This window comes from Erinaceus europaeus, chromosome 6, assembly GCF_950295315.1.
Source record: "Erinaceus europaeus chromosome 6, mEriEur2.1, whole genome shotgun sequence".
In the NCBI taxonomy this organism is placed as follows: domain Eukaryota; kingdom Metazoa; phylum Chordata; class Mammalia; order Eulipotyphla; family Erinaceidae; genus Erinaceus; species Erinaceus europaeus.
This window is the reverse complement of record NC_080167.1, coordinates 2,227,434-2,245,173: the sequence shown is the minus strand read 5'-3', so window position 1 is coordinate 2,245,173 and position 17,740 is coordinate 2,227,434. Positions and strand designations below refer to the sequence as shown.

At 57.7% G+C, this 17,740-nt stretch overlaps 3 protein-coding genes across 4 annotated transcripts in view; 2 read left to right on the top strand and 1 right to left on the bottom strand.

Annotated features, from left to right (window-relative positions):
- LOC107523668 (merlin) overlaps positions 1-17,740 on the top strand; it is a 263,651-nt gene that overhangs the window by 142,241 nt on the left and 103,670 nt on the right. The window lies entirely within an intron of this gene.
- On the top strand, positions 3,604-9,256 carry LOC103119028 (zinc finger matrin-type protein 5). Its single transcript, XM_060192855.1, is given in 7 exon segments — positions 3,604-3,761; positions 3,864-3,950; positions 3,953-3,985; positions 5,428-5,490; positions 6,253-6,333; positions 7,299-7,410; positions 8,993-9,256. Coding segments are annotated over 6 exon segments (498 nt in total). The 5' UTR covers positions 3,604-3,761; positions 3,864-3,871; the 3' UTR covers positions 9,123-9,256.
- On the bottom strand, positions 9,908-13,028 carry LOC132538982 (calcium-binding protein 7-like). The gene is made up of 5 exons (XM_060192615.1): positions 13,006-13,028; positions 12,368-12,561; positions 10,699-10,811; positions 10,323-10,476; positions 9,908-10,224 (listed from the first exon to the last, which is right to left on the bottom strand). Exons 1-5 carry the CDS (start codon positions 13,026-13,028, stop codon positions 10,097-10,099), a joined length of 612 nt encoding a protein of 203 aa, XP_060048598.1. The 3' UTR covers positions 9,908-10,096.

Genomic DNA, 17,740 nt, shown 5'->3' with positions numbered 1-17,740 from the left:
TCTCGTGGTCCAGGAGGTGGCACAGTGGGTAAAGCACTGGACCCTCAAGCACAAGGTCCCAAGTTTGATCCCCAGCAGCACATGTACCAGAGTGATGTCTGGCTCTTTCTCTCTCCTCCTGTCTTTCTTATTAATAAATAAATAAAATCTAAAAAAAAAAAAAAGAGGGAGTCGGGCTGTAGTGCAGCAGGCTAAGCACAGGTGGCGCAAAGCACAAGGACTGGCATAAGGATCCCGGTTCAAACCCCGGCTCCCCACCTGCAGGGGAGTCGCTTCACACGTGGTGAAGCAGGTCTGCAGGTGTCTATCTTTCTCTCCTCCTCTCTGTCTTCCCCTCCCTCTCTCCATTTCTCTCTGTCCTATCCAACAAGGACAACAATAATAACTACAACAATAAAAAAACAAGGGCAACAAAAGGGAATAAATAAATAAAATAAATATAAAAAATTTTTTAAAAAATAAAGAAATTATTATTCTCAGGACTGGGTGGTGGCATACCTGGTTGAGTGCATATGTTACAATGTGTAAGGACCCAGGCTCAAGCCCCCAGCCCCCACCTGGGGGGTGTGGAAATACTTTGTGAGTGGTGAAACGGGGCTGCAGGTGTCTCTGTCTCCCCGTCCCTCTCAATTTCTGGCTGTCTCTATCCAATAAGTAAATAAAGATAATAAATTTTTAAATCTTTTTTATAATTTTTTTTTCTTAATATTTATTTATTTATCCCCTTTTGTTGCCCTTGTTTTATTGTTGTTGTTGGATAGGACAGAGAGAAATGGAGAGAGGAGGGGAAGACTTAGAGGGGGAGAGAAAGACAGACACCTGCAGACCTGCTTCACTGCCTGTGAAGCGACTCCCCTGCAGGTGGGGAGCCGGGGGCTCAAACGGGGATCCTTATGTGGGTCCTTGTGCTTTGCACCACATGCACTTAACCCGCTGCACTACCGCCTGATTCCCAATAAAAATATTTTTAAAAAAGAAATTATTATTCTTTACGTAAATCTAGAACAGTTACCTCAGATTAGCTATTTAATATTTACATCAATGACCTTCCAGAAACTTCTTCAAGGAAGTTCATCTATGCCGATGACATCTGCTGTGCAACTCAGGCATCCAAGTTCAACATCCTCGAGGAAACACTCACGAAAGACATGTCTCTGATATCTGATTACTGTAAAAAATGGCGACTAATCCCTAGCACTGCAAAAATGGTATCATCTGTTTTCCATCTACACCATGCCTCGGCCTCGCGTGAGCTTAATGTGCAGCTTGGCGATACGAGAATCCGGCATGAAGCCCAGCCAGTCTATCTTGGCATTACTCTCGATCGCACCCTGTCATTTCACGAACATCTCATAAAAACTGCAGCAAAGGTGGGCGCGAGGAATAACATCATTGCAAGACTGGCCAGCTCCTCATGGGGCGCGAGCGCTTCCACACTACGATCATCATCTCTGGCATTATGCTATTCCACTGCAGAATACTGTGCCCCAGGATGGTTCCGTAGCCCCCATGTCCACTTGGTCGATTCCAAATTATATTCCTCCATGAGGATCATTTCTGGAACCATCCGTTCCACCCCGGTTCCATGGCTGCCAGTTCTTAGCAACATCGCCCCGCCAGATATTCGTCAGGATGCGGCATCATCTAAGTTCATTTCCCACGTCTACGCTCGACTGGACCTGCCAATATATGCGGAGATCTTCGCCCACCCTGTCCAACGCTTGACGTCTCGTCACCCAATCTGGCCCCCTACGCCTACACTGAACTTCTCTGTTCCAGACTATTGGAAACAGAGTTGGCAGTCAGCTGAGGTAAAGAACAAACACCTCATCACAGACCCCTGCAAGCATCCACCCGGCTTTGACCTGGCACGTTATGATCGGGCCCTCCTCAATCGCTATCGAACAGTCCATGGCCGGTGCGCCGCTATGTTCCATCGCTGGGGAGCCAGAGACGACCCGAACTGCCCCTGCGGCTACAGACAGACTATGACCCACATAGTCAACGACTGCAACCTCTCCAGATTCAAAGGAGGTCTCGAAACTTGACATCAGGCTCAACGTGACGCTGTTGACTGGCTAAGGAAGAAGGGCAAACGCTAGAAGAAGAAGCATGTGAACTCAGACTGAACAAACTAGCCCCCAAACATTCAGCTCTGTCTAGAGCTTCAGCATATCCCCTTACATCTGACTCCAGGTGCAGATTTAATGTGTTTGATCTCCTTTTTTTTTTTTTTTTTTACCAGAGCACTGCTCAGCTCTGGCTTATGGCGGTGTGGGAGATTGAACCTGGGACTTGAGAGCCTCAGGCATGAGAGTCTCTGCATAACCATTATGCTATGCCCCCGCCCTGATTTCCTTGTTAATTACTTGGGAAAGGTAACTGCAACATTCTCACCCCCAGGGTACTTGAAGAGCCACTGAAAACCTAGTGACCCGACTTACAGAATGAGTTCTAACTCAGCACTTCCAGCCTCAGTCAGACTCTCCTGCCACTGGCTCTCAGTCTGGGGAGGGGGAAATGAGCAAAAAAAACCAAAAACACCCTGGACATAGAATCAGAATCTGGAGGGCCGGCAAGCCCGCTCACCTGGACAGTGTGCTGCTGTGTCATGAGGACAGCCCGGGTGCCGGCCCCACGCCCCCAGGTGGAGCAGCCCCGGGCAGGGGTGGGTGGGTGGCGGCACAGCCTGCGTTGGGGGAATGGCCAGATTGCTGCGTTCCGGACAGGGTGCGGGTGAGTCACGCGGAGGCCCGCTCAGTCAGCACCCCACGCGGTGTCCGCTCCATGCCAGCAGAGAGGCCAGCTGTCCCCTCCAAAGCAGGACAGCGCTGCAGGTCCCGCCTTGAGCTAGGACCCACGGCCGGGGGGGGGGGGTTTGTCTGCGGGGGCGCAGAGCCCGGCCTTGGCCAGCCTGTCGGGAGCCATGAGGTGCAGACAAGGTGACCTTGCCGCTGCCCTGGGACTCAGCTGTGGCCCGGGTTCTAGCTCCAGCCCCCTGCCACGGTAGAGCCGGGCTGTGGTGTCTCTCCCCGCCCCGTCCCCCAAGAAATGGAGGAATGGAGGATGAGGAACGGGCCTGGGGGCTGCCGGCCGTGTCGCACATGCCCCAGGCCCCAGCTCTCTCCCTGGTGCGGCACGGAAAATAAGCGTGTGAGGTTGGCAGGCCAGGGCTGCTCCCCCCCCCCCCCCCCCCCCGTGCTTCTGCAGGGCAGGGAGGCCCCAGCCGCCCCCGGCCGCCCCGCCTGGCCCCGGCAGCGCTGATGGCTCCTTAAGCGGAGGCCCTTAAACATTCGTCTCTCGCACTTGAGCACCGCTCCCGTCAGCTTACTGCAGGATGGCTCGTATCAGAACTGCCACATTTAATTTATCAGGTCCGCGCGTGTGAGAGGAGCCTCTCGGCCGCCATGAGGAGAGGGCCGCCTGTTCCCTCCTGTGACAGCCCAGTCCCCCACTCCATGAGCCCAGGAAGCTGCCCGTCTCCCCGCCCGTCCACGTGGAGCAGGCCCTGGCCTGGGGACAGGATATATGGTGGTGCGTGGCCACTCCCTGTGTGCAGGGGGGCCCTGCACGCTTGCTCCCGTGTTCCGCGTGGGCCCCGCAGCCCAGCCGCCCGAGGCTGCAGTTCTGTGGCCACTGGGGGGTCAGGAAGGAGGCTCCCAGGTGCTCCGCATGAAGCTGAGAGGGGCTGGGGGATGCCCTCCCCCTCCCACACTCCGTGCTACCCTCCGAGCCCCTCCAGGCCCTCAGTGGGCTTCTCTGTGATGAGCCTGGGGAGGGAGGCTCCGCTCTGGAAGGGCCCCGCACGGGCCCCCTGGGCGTGGGTGTCCCCAGATCCCGTTCTGTTCTGTGTGCCCGCAGAGGCCAGGCCATGGGGAAGCGCTACTTCTGCGACTACTGTGACCGCTCCTTCCAGGACAACCTCCACAACCGCAAGAAGCACCTCAACGGGCTGCCAAGAAGGTGTGGTACAACAACTTCCGAGGTGGGCACCCGCCCCGGCACCCAGGCTCGAACCCAGGGCCTCGCGGCTGCATGTCCCATGCTCACCAGCCCCCAGCGGTGCCCCTGTCACCGCTCAGAGACGGGGCGGGACGCCGGGCCCTGGGGTGGAGGGGGACCTAGGGGCCGCACAGGCCAGTGCTCCCTGCCCCGTATTCCCAGTCAAGGGCTGTCTGGTGTTGGGTCCCAGCTGATAGACAGAAGGTTCTAGAAGACGTGAAAGGAGCACCGTGAGCAGCTCAGCGAGCACCTTCGCAGCCCTGCCCCCATCTTCTGGGCCTGGGAGTCAGACGGCCTGAGGCCAGGCCCTTCGGACTGTAGGACTGTGACCAGCAGTGAGAGCTCACTGGGCCCCATCCCACCACAGTGTTCTGGCCGGTGACGCGTGACACGGGGGACACGTGGGGGGAGGTCAGCTCTGTGAAGGCGGCTGGCAGGCCGGGTCCCCGCTTACCTGTATCAAGGGGGTCTCCCCTCCCCTGGGCCCCCAGCTCCTCCAAGAGCCCGTCCCAGGCTCCCCGCTCCCCAGGCAGCCTCCCAGCTCTGGGTTCGAGGTGCACACAGCACTGTGGTCAGGAGCCCACAGGTCGTGGGGCCAGGCTGCCTGGGCGTCAGCACAGCACCTCACTGCCCGCGCCACCTGTCACCAGTCTGTCACAAGCCTGTCACCACTACCGGCAACGGCAAGGGGAGCAAGCCCGCGGGGTCTCACGGGGCCCTTCGCCTCCGGGCTCTCAGGATGTCAGGACCGTGGCAGTGCCCTTCCCGCCTGTGCCCTCTCCCCGACCGCAGTCTCTCCTCCACGGGCATGTGCTCCCCAGCCCTCTGCAGATGGCAGCCAGAGCGGCAAATCCTCCTGACTCGGCCCCCCGCCGGGCCCCGGCAGCTCACCAGGCAGCATGCAGGCTGTTTGCTCAGGGCCTGTCCTCAGAGATTAGTGCGACCTCGGGGCTGGAAGCAGGGACACGGCTGTGGCGTCCTACTAAATCCTCGGGCTGGCACGCTCCTGGCTGTTTGCAGACAGGGGCCCAGAGGAGCAAGCAAACAGGCCGGCGGTGGCCTGAGAGGTGGAGCGAGAAGGACCCTGGGGTCAGTCCCAGGAGCCTGGCCTCCAGGAGGGGCACCCAGCCTGGCACAGCCCGGGAAGGGGACCCCCGAGGCCCAGGCTTCTTAGAGAAGCAGAGAAAGCGAGAGGCCACAGCACCAAGTCCCCTCTGTGCCACAGGGGCTAGGGCCTAGAGATGGCTTGCCAGCCGTTGTGTGCACCTTCCCAAGCATAAGGCCTTGTTTCGAGCCCCGGCACCACATGAGAGAGCCACGGAAGGCCCTGGGGAGCTCCATGCGTGGCCTGGCACTGGGTATCTCTCAGGGACAGGAAGCGCCTGGGTCTCTTGAGTCTGAGCCCCCCTCTCTCTCCCCCTGCAGATGCAGCTGCCATCTTGCTGGATGAGCAGAACAAGCGGCCCTGCAGGAAGTTCCTGCTTTCAGGTGAGACCCTCCCCCTCCCCGCAGGCAGCACCCCCAGGCCCACTCTGCGGCCTTGTCACCTCAGTCAGGTGGCATGAGGGACCGTGGCTGAGGGCTTCCGGGGGGCCGTCCTCAGCAGCCCAGACCCGGACCGGATCTGACAGGCTCAGGGAGGAGCAGGCAGACTGGCAGGGATGGGAGGCGGGAGGGACTGAGCCCAGTACTGGTGGCCCACGCCCTGCTGCTCCTCCCACCAGCAGGCTCCAGGGTCTGAGGCGGCCGCCAAGGATGAGGGCTGGAGCTTGGCTCAAGAGGCAGGAGCCCCAGCGAGTGAAGCCCCAGAGAAGCTGGCAGTGAGGGCGGGGCAGGCGGGGGCTCAGGACCTTGTCCCCCCCCATTCTTTGCTGTCTAGAGGGGGAAGCAGGACAGAAGCCCTCTTGTCATCTGCGGTCCCCTCCCCCATGCGTCTGCAGCTCAGAACCTCAGCTTCCTAGACTGGAGGAAGCTGAGCTTCTCGGCCTTTTGCGGGGAGGGAGGGAGTGCAGGAGGGATTGTGCAGAAGGCCTAGCGATGGCTCTCCCCCCAGGGCAGGGGTCTTGTCTTAAACGTGCAGATGAACCGCTTGTTGGAACCAGAAAAGAAAAGAAAAACTCACGCTGTAAGGTGTGCACTCTACCCACAGAGCCACCTCCTGGCCCCTAGTCCCTGCTTTCCATGCGGGGTGGGTGGCCAGCCCTCAGGCCCCGCGGGAGCCTGTCCTGAAGTGACTGTCTCTTGTCACAGGTCGGTGCGACTTGGGCAACAACTGCAGATTCTCCCACATGTCTGAGCGAGACCTGCAGGAGCTGAGTATCCAGGTGGAGGGTGCGTCAGGGGCTCTGGGCACAGCTGGGTGGCCTGGGTGCCCTCCCTTCCTCTCATTGGCAGCCACAGTGTGGGGTGGGTGCCCCGGGGACAAGGGGCCGATGCCAGGAGCCGCCCCCCTGCACGAGGGGCCTTCTCTCCACCTCCGGGGGGCCCCGAGGCCTCACCTTGTCCCCTGCCAGCAGGCGTCATCTGCGGGCCCGGGTGGCATCCAAGAAAGCACATGAGATGATGTGTGTGTGCAGTTGGCAAGCTGGCACTGCCCTGTGAGACCACGTCCCTCGGACCTGGGCCTTCCCAGACACCCCGACTCTCACTTTTTTTTTTTGGAGTCCACTCTGTTTTAGTTATTACTGGATAGAGCCAGAGAGAAATTAAGAGGGGAGTGGTCCAAGAGGAGGCACAGTGGATAAAGCATTGGACTCTCAAGCATGAGGTCCTGAGTTTGATCCCCGGCAGCACATGTACCAGAGTGATATCTGGTTCTTTCTCTCTCCTCCTATCTTTCTCATGAATAAATAAATCAAATATTAAAAAAAAAAAAAAGAAAGAAAGAAAGAAAGAAAAGAAATTAAGAAGGGAGCAGGAGAGAGAGAGATACTTGCACTGGTGAAGCTTTCCCCCTGCAGATAGGGATGAGGGATGAACCCAGGACCTTGCACACTGTAGTGTGTATGCTTAGCTTAACTGACTGCACCACCACGTGGCCCACCCCTCTTATTCTGTTATCCACTCGAAGCGCCTCTCTGAGTAAACGAAGGTGCTGTCTAACAATTGTTGCTTTATGAGATGGAGAGAGGGAGAACCCAGCCAGTGTCTGAGCCGGGACTCAAGCCTGTCTGTAGCCACAGGCCCCTGGGGCAGCTGGGTTCCCCTAGCATCCTGGGTGCAAGTCCCGGGGGGCAGCAGCTGGGACAGGCTGGGGACCCCGGGCCACCACTCACTTGCCCCTCCCGTCCCAGAAGAGGAGAGACGGGCCCGGGAGTGGCCCCTGGAGGTGCTGGAGCTGCCGGAGGCTCACCTGGAGGACTGGCTGGAGAAGAGGGCCGAGCGGCTGAGCACAGCCCCGAGCTGCAGGTATGTCCCCGGGTCCCCTGCCCTGGGCCAGGAGCCAGCACCCCCCACCCCCGGGGCATGCACGCTGCGCCCTCTGAAGGCTCCACCCTGCCGCCCTGTCCCAGGACCGGCTGGGCTCCAGGACGGGCAGCTGGCAGGCCCAGGGGACAGGCTGTGTCACCCACACCCCCCACCCCAGCAGGGGCTGTGCCCCGGACCCGAGGCTGCTCTGGAGAGGACTCGCACCCAGGGCCCGCACTGTGTGCTGCTTCTGCCCTGCCAGGACGAGACTAATCCCCGGGGCTGGTGCTCTCCTGCCTTGTTGTCTCTGCAGATTGCCACTTGATCCTTTTAATCCCCTTCCAACCCCCTCCCAGACTCCGCCCTGATCCAGCTGGCAGGCGAGCTGGCAGGTAGCCAGCGCTGCTGCCTGTGTCCCTGCAGAGTCCAGTCCCACTGCTCCCACCTCTTGGTCTCAGGGCTCTGAGCAGCCCAGGAGCCCGTCATCCTCCAGAGGAAGGGTCTGGGGCTCCCAGGAAGGGCCCCCAGGGAGACTATCAGGGTCACCTCAATCCTGCAGGGTGCCCAGCTTGACCTGCGCCAAAGGCCCTCCCTCAGCTGGGTCGGCCCCAGGGAGACAGGCTGGTGGGAGACCCCAACGCCCTTCTACCCGGACCCTGGGCCAGCTGGGAGCGGCCATAGGGCCCCTGCACTGACAGCAAGGGGACACCCAGGCTGAGGGAGCTCAGCCTTGTGCGAGCTGTTCTGCACGCCTGCCCCGGGCAGCCCCTGTACCCCTGTGACAGCAGCTGCTGGGAAGGGCGGGGGCCCTCCACTCATGGTCACCGCCCTGAGCAGTGCCCGCAGTGGGAGTGAGGAGCTGGGGCACTGGGGCTGTGCCCCACCTGCCCTGCCCTGGGCAGAACCCAGAGCTGAAGCCTCCATCCAGCAGCTGCAGGGACCCAGGCCTTCGGGGAAGGCAGAGAAGGGCGCGAGAAACGTCACCTTAGAAACACTAGTAGGTGTTTCTCTGTTCCGTAGACTCCCGTGTTAGTAAGACTCTGAAAAGGTACAAAGAAGTAAAAAAGCAAACCCACCAGGGCAGGGGTAGACAGCATAATGGTTATGCAAACAGGCTGTCATGCCTGAGGCTTCAAAGTCCCAGGTTCACTCCCCCGCACCACCGTAAACCAGAGCCGATCAATACTCTGGTAAAAAAAAACAAAAACCCACCACCAGGAGTCACGTACTCAGACAGAAGTACTGCAGATGGTTGGCGTGTCTTCCAGGTTTTTATGCATTTATATATGTTATATATTTCTCAACAAAAATAATGTCATGCTATATACATTATTTTATAAGCATTTCTTCCTCCTGGCCCCACACAGCACCCCTGCAGGCACAGCGGCTGCTCTGGGCGCCCCCCCCTCCATAGTCTCCGGGCTGAGACCCTTGTATGTGAGCCCCTCCCCTGCCTGCTCTCCCTGGAGGCCAGGGGGTGGGCTCCAAAGTCTGTGTTTTGGGGGCTCCGCCTCCCAGAAAAACCCTCTGGGGCAGCAGGTCTGGGCTGTGTCTCACTCGAACCCTGTCCCTTCCTCTCCAGGATCAAGCCCACCAGAGCTGCCATCTTCCAGTACGCTGTGGGCTGGCCGCCCATCCAGGAGCTGCCCCCCTCCCTGCGGGCACCCCCGCCCGGGGGATGGTCCCTGCAGCCCAGCGTCCAGTGGGGCTGAGCCCCTGAGCACCACCCTGCTCACACACAGTCCAAGGAAGCGCTCAGACTGAGGCCAGGGCCTCTGGGTCATCACCCTGGTGTGGACCGAGTCCACATGGGACACTCTGCCCTGTCCCCTCCCTCTGGGACATGCGGGACAGAGGAGTGAGGGCATGTCCTCTTCATGTTTATAAAGTTTGTCTTGTCACCTGGCCCGTTGCACTTTCTCCATCTGTACCCCAGGACCTGCAGGCTGGGAGGCAGGGGTGGGGGGTGGGGGGCACAGCTCCTCTGCAAGTGTGACCGCCGGCCTGGGGAGAGGTGATCAGTGCCCACCTGTTATGCTGTCCCAGGTCCCCACCCAGCACAGGGGCAGCCGGGCCTCCACCTGGAGGAGTGGGTGGGGCAGTGAGGGGTGCGGTGGACCCCATGCCCGGGAGGGAGACGGGCAGTGGAGCTTCCTGTGCCGACAGGGCCAGGCTGGGCTGGCCTCCGGGTGACTGACCACGGGGACTCGACCCAGGCTACTTGGGGCCTCACTCTGCCTTCCTCCCCAGCCTCACCCCTCCCAGAAGTCCCCAGCCGACGGAAAACAGGCCCAGTCTTGGGGTGCCCTGAGCCTCGGGCCCTGAAGCAAGGAGACTGGCCCTGAGGGGCGTGGCGGGGTTGGGCCGAGTTAGATCCCGGATTTAGGGCTCAGGGATCTAACCCCACAGGGGGCCGGACTCAGGCCAGAAAGGGGGGCAGGGGACTCTGCCTCGGTGCCACCCTGCACCCAGGCCTGCGGCCTCGGGTCGGCTGTGGGCACGTGCCCCTCTGATGCCTCAGGGCCCGACGGGGAGGGCGCTACATCTAGGCCAGCGGGAGGGCGCAGGCGGGGGGCCCTCCATAGGCGGCCGAGGCTCCATGCAAGGCCAGGGCTGCGGGGTGGGAATCTCTGGGGCGGAGGCGGGGGCAGTGGGGAGCCCGGGCACAGGCCACCCCCACACCCGGCTACTTCATGCCGCTGCGCAGCACCTGGTTGGCCGCGATGAGCATGACGCTGATGACAAAGGCGATGGCGAAGGCGCAGATGAGGCTCTTGCGCACGCACGTCTGGCGGATCTGCTGGTTGGAGCAGGCTGGGGGCGCGGGACAGCGGGGCCTCAGAGGAGTCAGGGCCCCCTTCGCCTCCGGCCGCCCGCCCCCCTCAGGGCCCGGCCCCCGCGGGGACACTCACTCTCCACGTCCACGGGGCACTCCTCCGCCGTGCCCAGGTGGCTCTCCTCCTCCGTCATGATGATGTTCTCGATGTCCTTCATGGACAGGTGCTCGCAGAAGGTGTCGTAGAGCAGACGCTTCAGTTCGTCCACTGTCAGCTTCTGCATGTCACACTGGGGTGGGGGGGACACACGGACAGAGTGCTGGCCACCAGTGCCGGGGCCCCAGCCACACACACACACACACACACCCCGCCCATCCTCCACACACCCAGGCCGCCCCCGGAGCACCAGACAAGACAGGACTGGCGTGGCCGCCCCTGCCCGGGGTGGGACTCGGTCGCCCTGCGGCCCGGCACAGCCCGTCACGGGAGGGCGGGGAGGGGGGCGGCCCACCTTCCAGAAGACCGTGTCGAAGTCGGTGCCGTGGAACCTCTCCGGGATCCCCGAGGTGGAGAGCTTGGGTCCCAGGAGAGTCACGAACTCCTCAAAGTCCACTTGGCCGTCCCCTGCGGCAGACCAGGGTCTGTGAGCAGGGGGTCTCCCCTGGCACCCCGCCACATGGAGACTGCCAGGTGGGGGTGCGTCTCCAGTTCTGGGGGCCAGGACAAGGGCCTGGCCTTGCTGAGCCCCAGGCTTGCTCCTCAGGAAAGCCTGTGGACTCACTGAGTTCATCACTGAATATTTTTTAAACTATTTTTTTTTAAGATTTTATTTATTAATGAGAAACATAGGAGGAGAGAGAAAGAACCAGACATCACTCTGGTACATGTGCTGCCAGGGATTGAACTCAGGACCTCATGCTTGAGAGTCCAATGCTTTATCCACTGTGCCACCTCCCAGACCACTAAACTATCTTTTTTAATATTTTTAAATTTATTATTTTCCTTTTTGTTTCCCTTGTTTTTTATCATTGTTGTGGTTATTGTTATTATTGATGTTGTTGTTGGATAGGACAGAGAGAAATGGAGAGAGGAGGGGAAGATAGAGGGGGAGAGAAAGACAGACACCTGCAGACCTGCTTCACCGCCTGTGAAGCGACTCCCCTGCAGGTGGGGAGCTGGGGGCTCAAACCAAATCCCAGTGCTTTGTCATATGTGCGCTTGACCCAGTTAGGAAGAGAGACAGGACAAGGTGGGGCAGATAGCATAATGGTTATGCAAGAGACTCATGCCTGAGGCCCCAAAGTCCCAGGCTCTATCCCCTGGCACCACAATAAACCAGAGCTGAGCTGGATAAAAAGAAAAAGGAAGGGGAGTCGGATGGTAGTGCAGTGGATTAAGCGCAGCTGGCACAAAGCTTAAGGACTGGTGTAAGGATCCCAGTTTGAGCCCCCGGCTCCCCACCTGCAAGGGTGTCACTTAACAGGCAGTGAAGTGGGTCTGCAGGTGTCTGTCTTTCTCTGCCCCTCTCTTCCCCTCTGCCTCTCTGCTTCTCTCTTCCCCTCCTCTCTCCATTTCTCTCTGTCCTATCCAACAACGATGACATCAGTAACAACAACAATAACTACAACAATAATGAGGGCAACAAAAGGGAATATAAACGTAGAAAAAGGGGGGGTCGGGCAGTGGCGCAGTGGGTTAAGCGCATGTGGCGCAAAGCACAAGGACCGGCTGAAGGATCCCGGTTAGATCCTCCGGCTCCCCACCTGCAGGTGAGTCGCTTCACAGACGGTGAAGAAGGTCTGCAGGTGTCTGTCTTTCTCTCCTCCTCTCTGTCTTCCCCTCCTCTCTCCATTTCTCTCTGTCCTATCCAACAACGAATAGCGTCAACAATGGCAATAATAATAACCACAATGAGGCTACAACAAAAGGGGGGAAAATGGCCTCCAGGAGCAGTGGGTTCACGGTGCAGGCACCGAGCCCAGCAATAACCCTGGAGGCAAAAAAGAAAAAGAAAAAGGGAGAAAGAGATGGGGGAGCTCTGCCATCCACAGGTGGTGACGGGACTGGCACCCGGGCCTCAGCCACTGGAAGGGGTGCTCTACCCAGCCCTGCTGGAGGGGTGTCACCTGCTTGCCGCCTCCCCGCACGTCAGGAGTCCCTGCTGGCCGCCCGCCGCTCACCGTCCATGTCCAGCCGCTGGATGATGACCTCCAGCTCCACCTCGTTGGGCATGTAACCCAGGGAGCGCATGGCAGTGCCCAGCTCCTGCTTGGAGATGAAGCCATTGCCGTCCCGGTCGAAGACTTTGAAGGCCTCTCGGATCTCTGCGGTGGGGAGCGGGTGGAAGGGGTGAGACAGACCCCTCCCCGGGACCCTGGGTAACAGGAACCAAAGCCTGAGCCCACGGGCCAGGCCAGACGGCCGAGCAGAGGGGTTCCCCCACCCCGTGGAGCTCTGGGCTCGGGCTCCGCTCGCAGCGACCTCGTGTGGCCGCGCTGGGGTCCTGCGCTGCAAGGACACGGTTATGGCTGGGGGCTCTGGGGGCCGCCGGCCTCACACCCAACTCCCTCCACCCGGCCCCCAACTACAGCTGGACCCAGACACCCCCAGTGTGGAGCCGCTCTGCCCCCTACTGTACAGAGGGAAACTCAGGGCCTGATGGCTGAGGATGGAAGCAGTGCCGGGCCTGGGAACCAGCATCCCGCTCGACACGTGACCCTGGCCTCGGTCTCCCCAGCCTGAAGTGGGGAGGTGGTGGGGGTCTCCCAGGACATCCCACCCCCCTTGTTCTCTGCCTTTCTGTCTGCTGTCCCCACACCCCAGAAGGCGCCCAGGGAGCATGTCCTCTGCAGGGGTGTGGGGGAGCCTCCATACACCTCAACTTCTCTTCTCCGTCTGTACCCCAGCCTCCCGGCGCTGACACTGCAGAAGGGAGAGGAGAGTGTGTGTGTGTGTGCGCGCGAGCGAGCGAATGTGCCTGTGCATGTGCGTGTCTGTGTGTGTGCATGTGCATGTCTCTCTGTGTGTGTGCATGCATGTGTGCGTGCATGTGTGCGTGCATGTCTCTGTGTGTGCATGTCTCTGGGTGTGCATGTGTGTGCGCATGTCTATGTGTGTGCATGTCTTTGTGTGTGCATGTGTGCATGCATGTCTGTGTGTGCATGCGTGTGCGTGTCTGTGCATGCATGTGCATGTCTGTGTGTATGTGTGTGCGTGCATGTGTGTGTCTCTGTGTGTGTGTGCGTGTGCATATCTACATGCAGCAGGACAGAGCCAGGCCGGCATGCACACCTCAGACCAGACACCAGGCGACCCAATGGCCAGCGCACAGTCAAGTTTGGGGGCCACAGGGGCCAGGCTGAGATCTGGAGACGCTCACACCCTGCCGCGGGGTCCAGGCCAGGCTCCCCGCCCCCTCCCCGCCCCACGAGCAGTTTGGAGTGTAGACCCCTCTCCCTTGCTGCCTTGCGGGTCCAGCACCCCAGGCCCTGGGCCCCGGCAGGGCAGAACTCAGCACAGGGGGTGCTGGGCTAGAGTCTGGGGGGCAGGGCAGGGGTGTGTCCCAGCTGGGAGCTGTGCCCTGCTCCCCCCTCCCCCAGTTTCCGGCGGACCTGCCTATGTGGGGAGGGCAGGGAGCCCTGGCTTCCCCAGCACCCACCCCCCATGGGAACAGGGGAGGGAGGGGAGAGCCTCCTGCTCCAGCCTGCTCTGAATAGCGATGCTCTGGCTCAGGGCAGACAGAATCCCCAGGTGTTGATGCAAATGCTCTCCAGTTAAGATGAAAGCGGTGGGGCCCCCTCTGCGAGGACTTAATAGATTCAGCAGATTCAGCCTTAGGAATGGGCTTGCCGGGAGGACAGGCTGCGGGCAAAAACGTGGGTTGCCCGGGAGGGGCTGCGGGAATGAGAGCTGGTGCCAAGCTCTGGGCCCCGGGGTTGCTGCCCTGTGGGGCCGGCATCAAGGATGCCTCTCCCCAGGAATGGGGCTGGGAGGAGGGCGGCAGGACCCTTCTCTCCTCCTGCCCCTCACTCCCCTTTTGGTCTCTGGGGGACACTGGGAACCAGCTGGGGGCACATCTAGTGCCCTCCTCCCTGATTTTTTAAAAAATATTTATTTATTATTCCTTTTTGTTGCCCTTGCTGTTTTATTGTTGTAGTTATTATTGTTGTCATCGTTGTTGGATAGGACAGAGAGAAATGGAGAGAGGAGGGGAAGACAGAGGGGGAGAGAAAGACAAACACCTGCAGACCTATTTCACCGCCTGTGAAGCGACTCCCCTGCAGGTGGGGAGCCGGGGGCTGAACTGAGATCCTTAAGCTGGTCCTTGTGCTTTGCGCCCCGTGTGTTTAACCCGCTTACTGCCTGAGCTACTGCCTGAGCTACTGCTCGAGCTACTGCCTGACATATATATATATATATATATATATATATATATATATATATATATATATATATATATATATATATCCCATCAGGGTTTTGCACCTGTCTGGCTCCACTGCTTCTGGTTAACTTTTTCCCCTTTTACTTTCAGAGAAAGAAAAGGAGAGGGAGTCAGGCTGTAGCAGGTGGCGCAAAACACTAGGACCGGCTCAAGGATTCTGGTTCGAGCCCCCGGCTCCCCACTTAAAAGGGAGTCGCCTCCCAGGCGGTGAAGCAGGTCTGCAGGTGTCTGTCTTTCATATCGAATCCATTGTAGAAAATGACTACATCAGTGTCTATGTATATGTAACATGTAGATGTCAGAAAATATTTTTAGTTAGAGCCCTGCACAGCTCTGTAATAATGGGGATACACCTGGCCCTTCTGAGCCACAGTCATGAGAGACATCTCACAGAGCCATTCGTATTCCTCTTATCACTCTACAAATCTCTCTCAGCACAAACTACCGCTGCCACATCATCTACTTCCCTCTAGCTCTTTTTGTCCAACGAGTCCTATCCCAAAACTGTAAATCAAAGAAGAAATAGACATAGTGCAGTTCCCTGCACACAGGACAGGCTGAGGCAGGACCGGGACATGCAATCAGCCAGCCTGCATCTTGGCTGGAGCATCAGTGAGACTATTTCCAATTTGGAGAGGCGAGGGCAGTTTTGGAGAGTGGGCTGCCGGCCAAGGGTTGCTTCTCAGAGTGGCTAAGACCTAGATGTTCTAAGTGTTACCTTTCCTCACAAACATAAAATAGCAATGCCACTTGTAAGAAGTATGCATGGGCATGGAGGGTTTGTCTTCAGTGCTCTGGCACTGATCAACACAGGGCCAGAATTTCAGTCCTTTTCTGTCTCTGTCATTCTGTCTCTCTGACTGTCTCTACGTGCCTTCTTCACTGGGCCCTTACTGGAAGTCAGTGCATGCATCGTGAACTCAGACTTCCTGCTGTTGAAATTTTCCTTTCTTTGCCCTTTGGATTATTTAGTCTCCTGCACATGGTGTAGTACAGAGGGGAACTGCGGAGACAGCATTGCTGCTGCAGGTTCCAGGCATATGTCCATCTCCAGCTGCAGCTGTCCAGGCCCTCTGTGCTTGACTCCCATTCTCCAGGGCCCTGCGGCTGACACTCAGCCTAAATGCAGCCCTCCTCATCTTCCTGCACAGCGTCCTTGTTCTTATTCAATGAGAGCCCAGGTCAAGAGAAGTGAAACTCTATCCCCCTGGCACACAGATTGTGCTTTCGCTCTATTGGGCCGAATGTAAAGGATCTGTGGTATAGATGGCCACACCAGTGTCCAGATTTTCCACGCAAAACTGAAGCCTCCAGGGTTCAGAAAGAGGGTGCTTTGATGGCTGTGAAATGTCTTTTCCAAGTGCCTCATGGGGTTTCAAATCCTTTGGAAACCTGAAGTTCTTTCTTGTGTCTAGGCAATATTCTCACCTCTGGCCAGAAGTCCCACCCAACTAGGAGCACAGCTATCCCTGGGTCAGGAGGTCTGCCAGCCTGCTGGCTCCTTTATTAGCAGGAGCCAGGCCCTCAGGTGAGGGGCGGGGCTGCGATCTCCACTGGAAGCTCCTGACTCAACCAATGCAGGCACCCATCTTCCTTTTGTCTCTCCATAGCAAGGGCCCGGGGAGCTTCTGGTTCCTGCAAGCAGAGCGACTTTGTATGGGACACTCTTGCATGCCTACTTCAGGGAATCTCTCTGAGTGTGATGTGTGGACACCAGGACACCATGGTCAGGGATGTCAGGCCACAGGAGCAATTCCCTGAGCAGGACCCAAAGGGTAGGTGTAAGGGGCCGGGTTCATCCACTATTGTTTGGTCGAACAGTGTTCCCCTCTATATTGAAAAACAGCTCTGCCTGGCTGCTTGCAGGGCTTGTAGTCTGCTGCCCTGAGCAGTGGACTGAGAGTCTGGAGGCTGAGTAGGCAGCCAAATGTGACTGGACAGGCTCATGCCTCTGAATTCTGAGGGGTGCCCCAGCTTCCCCCAGTGACAGTGTTTGGATGATAGTGAGGCATGGGATTGAATGGGGAACTCAGGAGAGTGAGACTAGAGAGTCCCTTTGCATATGCATTCTTGCTTAGCCAGAATCTGGGCTAGCTGGCTTGCCCTGACCAGCTAGGTTCTCTGTACATAAGTTGCAGGTGAGGCTGGCTCCCTTGCCACCCATGCTCTGAGACTACTACAGGTGAGCTCTGAGCACACACAGACACACACAGACACACACACACACACACACACACATTACTGTCAGGTGTGGTAGTACAGCATATGGTGAAGGCTGGGGCTGTCTGGGGTCTGTGGGCATGAGAGCTGCTGCCTTACAATCTCTACAAGCCAGGTTTGAACCTGTCATCAATGAACACAGTGTAGGAGGTTTTTGAATTCTGGTCTCTTTCCAACTCTTCTATTTCTCTTCTCGCCTTCTCTGTCTCTGACTCTCACATGCTCTCACTCACTCTGTCTGCAATCATTAATATTTTACTTAGATTCTTATTTTACTGACAAGCCCAGATATACAAAGAGAGTCACCAGAGCACTGCTGAGCTCTGGCTTGTTGTGTTGGCGATTTCACCTAGGCTCCTGGAGCCTCAGCTTTGTAAGTCTCTCTGGCACAAGCCATACTCTGTCTCCTCATAGCCATGCCAGTATCCCTCAGAGTTTATAATATATACATACGTATATGTACATATATATACATATATATTAATCATTTTTAGAATTGTTGACCTATTTATTTGATCTTAATGCAGAATTACCACATTTATAACAGCCTCCTTAGTCATAAATTATTGGTCACATAGTTGGAGCAAGATTCACTACAATTATAAATTATAAACTTTCCAGGAGCATTTCCAATAGCCTTTCTATCAGTCCCTTATTGTAATTATCATAGCACAGAACTTGCCTCCATTTTCTAGTGTAAGCTTCAAAACGTATGCGTTTCTTTTCATTCTCGGGAATTCTTCATTTGCCTGGACCCTGTGTGTCAGGGAAGTTTTGAAGCAGCCCTCTGTTTCTCAGCAGACATTTTCTATGTTTCTGCTGTCATCAGGTCTTCCTGTGGTCTTTGTTTTTATTTTTTTCAAATCCTCCTAGATCATCCCCATTTATT

Bases quoted from the DNA above. Each gene is read 5' to 3' on its own strand.
- LOC132538982 (XM_060192615.1), bottom strand. From the start codon at position 13,028: ATGCTCCCTGGGCGCCTTCTGGG. The intron at 12,562-13,005 runs GTGTGGGGACAG...CCTGTTACCCAG, and splicing joins CTCCCTGGGCGCCTTCTGGG to GGTCCCGGGGAGGGGTCTGT. The intron at 10,477-10,698 runs GTGGGCCGCCCC...CCCCCACCCCAG, and splicing joins TCGACACGGTCTTCTGGAAG to TGTGACATGCAGAAGCTGAC.